A 3821-nucleotide genomic window follows, 5' to 3' on the forward strand; every position below is an offset into this window, starting at 1 on the left:
AGTGGAGGTGTGTATCGGTGCACTGATTGATAATTCACCTGCGGGAACCAACCTTTAATGCCTTTTAAATTGTGTTTGATTATTAAAACTAACTTGTCACAGGTGAGGTTTGTTTTAGTGGATCTTTTCTTACTATACTTTCATCGCTCATTTCGGATATGTTATTCATTTCTTGGGTAAATGCTTCGTTTGGTATATAATTAGGCCTCTATGTTCACACTAGCGGCACTACTTCGTCTTTCGCAGCGATAAAGTTGTCCTCCGCCCAGTGCTTGTTCACGAGCCGCCCGATCAGAGCTTCTTCCTTCACGTCCAAATTTTTGTTTTTAAATTATATCATATTAAAGTACCGATAAGTTCTTTCTGTTTAATATGCCGGGTGGCGGAGCTCAATGGCTAGGCAGTTAGGTAAGGTTAGGTAGGTTTCTTTGGTTAAGTTGGTCAGGTCGTCTGACAACGCTTCTGTTAGGTTTTAAGTAGAAATAAACCCATTGTAACACATTAGTCCAAACTAGGGTAGTGTCCATCATAAAACAAAGTGAAATTGCACTATTTTTAAATTCATTTTCTATGAAAATCGGCGATGGCTTTGTCCTCAGTAATTATCCAATGAATATATTTTATACATAAGGTTGACTTTTGTCTTGATGCCGTTTATCTTATGGAGGTTGAAGGTAAAGATGAGCTACTTGGATCATCCATATACAGTATATAGATAATCGAGTGAAGGTGTTAGTATAATATATGACGCGAGTAGTAGCTAAAACTCTCTTCTTTCACCAACAGAGAGCCACGCTAGCCGAGAACGAGGTTCACACCCTCAAGGAACAACTCGAGACAGTCAAGTGCCAGAAGACATTCAAGGAGAGCAACAACAACAATAACAATAACAACAACAACATCAACAGCAACTCCAACAACAACAACAACAGCAGCAGCGCCACCACCACAACCACCACCACCTCCTCCTCCAATTCCTCCAGCACCACCACTACCACCTCCTCCATCGAGATGGGCACCGATTTAGTGGACTCCTCTGAGATGTCCGATAGAGCCGACAGAACTGGCAGGAACACGCCTATTGAGGACCTTATACAGTCAAAAGAAAGAGAGGTGAGTTACTTGGCCTTATGTTGACTATTGTGTTCGTAGCCTCTCGTGCACCACCTCGTAAACAGTTGGTAGGCCTGTGGAACCTTAGAGACGGGGAGCCAATTACACCACTAATCATAATTACTTACTTCTTACTGATAATTATTCACTATTGGGTGTATATATGTATCTGTTTTCCACAACTATGATTATCACGTCCACGATTTCGAACCGTTATTCATTAAATAACTCGAAGTGTGTATCTAGTCAGGCGTACCAACTGACCAGATGAAGTCATGGTTTCCCTTCCATTATAATTCGCCAGGTTTAAAATATTCATCGATCAAAGATGGAGAGAGTTATTTTTTTTTTGAGACTGTATACATGTTAGCTGTGTGTATGACGGTAGGCTTCGTGGGTTGTGTGTATAATAACAGTAATGGTATGTTGGTCTGACTGTGTGCGTGTTTGTAATCTCTCCACGTGTTATGACCAAACTAACACGATAATATTTAAGTGAGTTTACTAAGTCTACCAATTATTAAATAAGGTTAAATACCAACTGAGTATGATTGTGTGTGTGTGTGTGTGTGTGTTTGTTATGTTTGTTTAGTCATCGAGGAGAGGCAGTCGTTGTCCCACGCTTTTCCGAATTTCCAAGAAGGTTTTTTTTTTTTATGTTAAATGTCAGCTTGTGTTAATTAATCTTTATTACGTAAGCTAAGACGAATAAAGCCTTAGTGAAGAAAACGGGAGCCGCTAATTTGTTAAGAGTTTTGTTATTGTAACCCCTTGAGTACGATGATTTAACCCCTTGAGTACGATGATTTAATCCTTTGAGTATGAGGATTTCATCCCTTTGAGTACGATAATTTAATCCCTTGAGTACGATGATTTAACCCCTTGAGTATGATGATTTAATCCCTTGAGAGTACGATTTTTCCCTTTGAGTACGATGATTTAATCCCTTGAGTATGATGATTTAATCCTTTGAGTATGATGATTTAATCCCTTTGAGTACGATGATTTAATTCCCTTTGAGTACGATGATTTAATCCCTTTGAGTACGATGATTTAATTCCCTTTGAGTACGATGATTTAACCCTTTGAGTACGATGATTTAACCCTTTGAGTACGATGATTTAATCCCTTTGAGTACGATGATTTAATTCCCTTTGAGTACGATGATTTAACCCCTTTGAATACGATGATTTAATTCCCTTTGAGTACTATGATTTAACCCTTTGAGTACGATGATTTAACCCCTTGAATAAGATGATTTAACCCCTTGAGTACGATGATTTAATACCATGATTACCACGACTAAACCCTTTAAGTATAACGTCATCGTACTCAAGGGATTATTATTGCATCGTACTCAGTCAATAAATTAGTTTTTTTTTACGATAAATTGAAGTGAGGTGAGTGAGGTGGTGTTTGAACCTTTTCTTTTTTCTATATTAACGCCAATTTTTTTTGAGGACTAATTGTAATATTCGGTTAATGATGAGTTATTAATTTACATAATAGGATTGGCCAATATGGAGCAAGGATTTGTGTGAAAACCTATTTAGTGACATATTGTTTAAAATTATAATAATAATAATAATAATAATAATAATAATAATAATAATAATAATAATAATGATAACGGTGATATAAATTATGATACTACTACTACTGATAATGATAATGACCGTCATCAATTGGAAACAGAATCATTATTAATACTGTACCAAGTCATTCTTTATACATACTCAACACAAGGCCCTTTCGTCACCCACTAACATAAGAACAATCTCTACAGCACGTTTATCCAATCATGACTAAATAATAAATACAAATAATATAAATAAATGTCTCTATATTAACACAAATTAATAGACATGATAAAACTATATGTAATAAAATAATATATAGCATCGTTTTAGTCAACAACAACAAAATAATTAAGAATGGCCCGGAATTTATGTTTTGTTTTTGTTAACTCAGTGAAGTAAAACTAAAGAAACACTATGAGACAAGGCGATTTAACTCCCCACAGCAGTTAGTGTCTATGGAGGAAGAGATATCACTCCTTAGGTGGCTTATCTGTCAACCGAACACCGTCTCGGGCTTCAAAACACGAATGACAAACACCAAATTTGTAATCCCATCATCTGGTCGCCGTAACATGACTTCGATATAGAAATGATCACTGTAATTCAATCTCTTCCACATAGAGTTGTTGATATTTTATGTGAAACACCTCATTAGGGAATTAAACCGTTTGAATTAGTAGTTAAATGGGTTATACAAGGCTTTAATAAGACTCTCAATGGTGTTAAAGTTTGTATAATAGAAAAAACAGATCAGTTGTATTCATCTTAAAACACCTAATGTGTGTTTGTGTGTGTTAGGATGAGTCAGTCTGTTACCCACTAACTCCTCCTCCTCTTCTTCTTCTTATCCTCCTCCTCCTCCTCCTCCTCCTTCTCCTCTCCGTCTCTTCCTCCTCTTCCTCCTCACCTCCCCCTCCCATACCCTCAATCAATAGAAATAATCTCTCACAGTTATCTCCATACAGCAATTTTTCTCTCTCTCTCTCTCTCTCTCTCTCTCTCTCTCTCTCTCTCTCTCTCCTCACTTTAAAAGGTTGTGTAATACTGATCAATTGAGGTGAGGCAAAGTGATGAGGGTCTTACCTGTCTGTCTTCCCCCACCCTCCTACCACCTGTATCTCCCCTCCC

General features: G+C 37.2%; 1 protein-coding gene across 1 annotated transcript in view; it reads left to right on the forward strand.

Annotated features, from left to right (window-relative positions):
- Nucleotides 1–729: 729 nt before the first annotated feature.
- LOC121858111 (bromodomain-containing protein DDB_G0271118-like) overlaps nucleotides 730–3821 on the forward strand; it is a 43891-nt gene continuing 40799 nt past the window's right edge. Inside the window, exon 1 of the mRNA XM_042354374.1 lies at nucleotides 730–1113. Within this exon, the coding sequence (XP_042210308.1) occupies nucleotides 745–1113 (369 nt within the window). The 5' untranslated portion in view covers nucleotides 730–744. The remainder of the gene's footprint in view (nucleotides 1114–3821) is intronic.

Source organism: Homarus americanus, unplaced genomic scaffold, assembly GCF_018991925.1.
Source record: "Homarus americanus isolate GMGI-L3 unplaced genomic scaffold, GMGI_Hamer_2.0 scaffold1211, whole genome shotgun sequence".
Taxonomy (NCBI): domain Eukaryota; kingdom Metazoa; phylum Arthropoda; class Malacostraca; order Decapoda; family Nephropidae; genus Homarus; species Homarus americanus.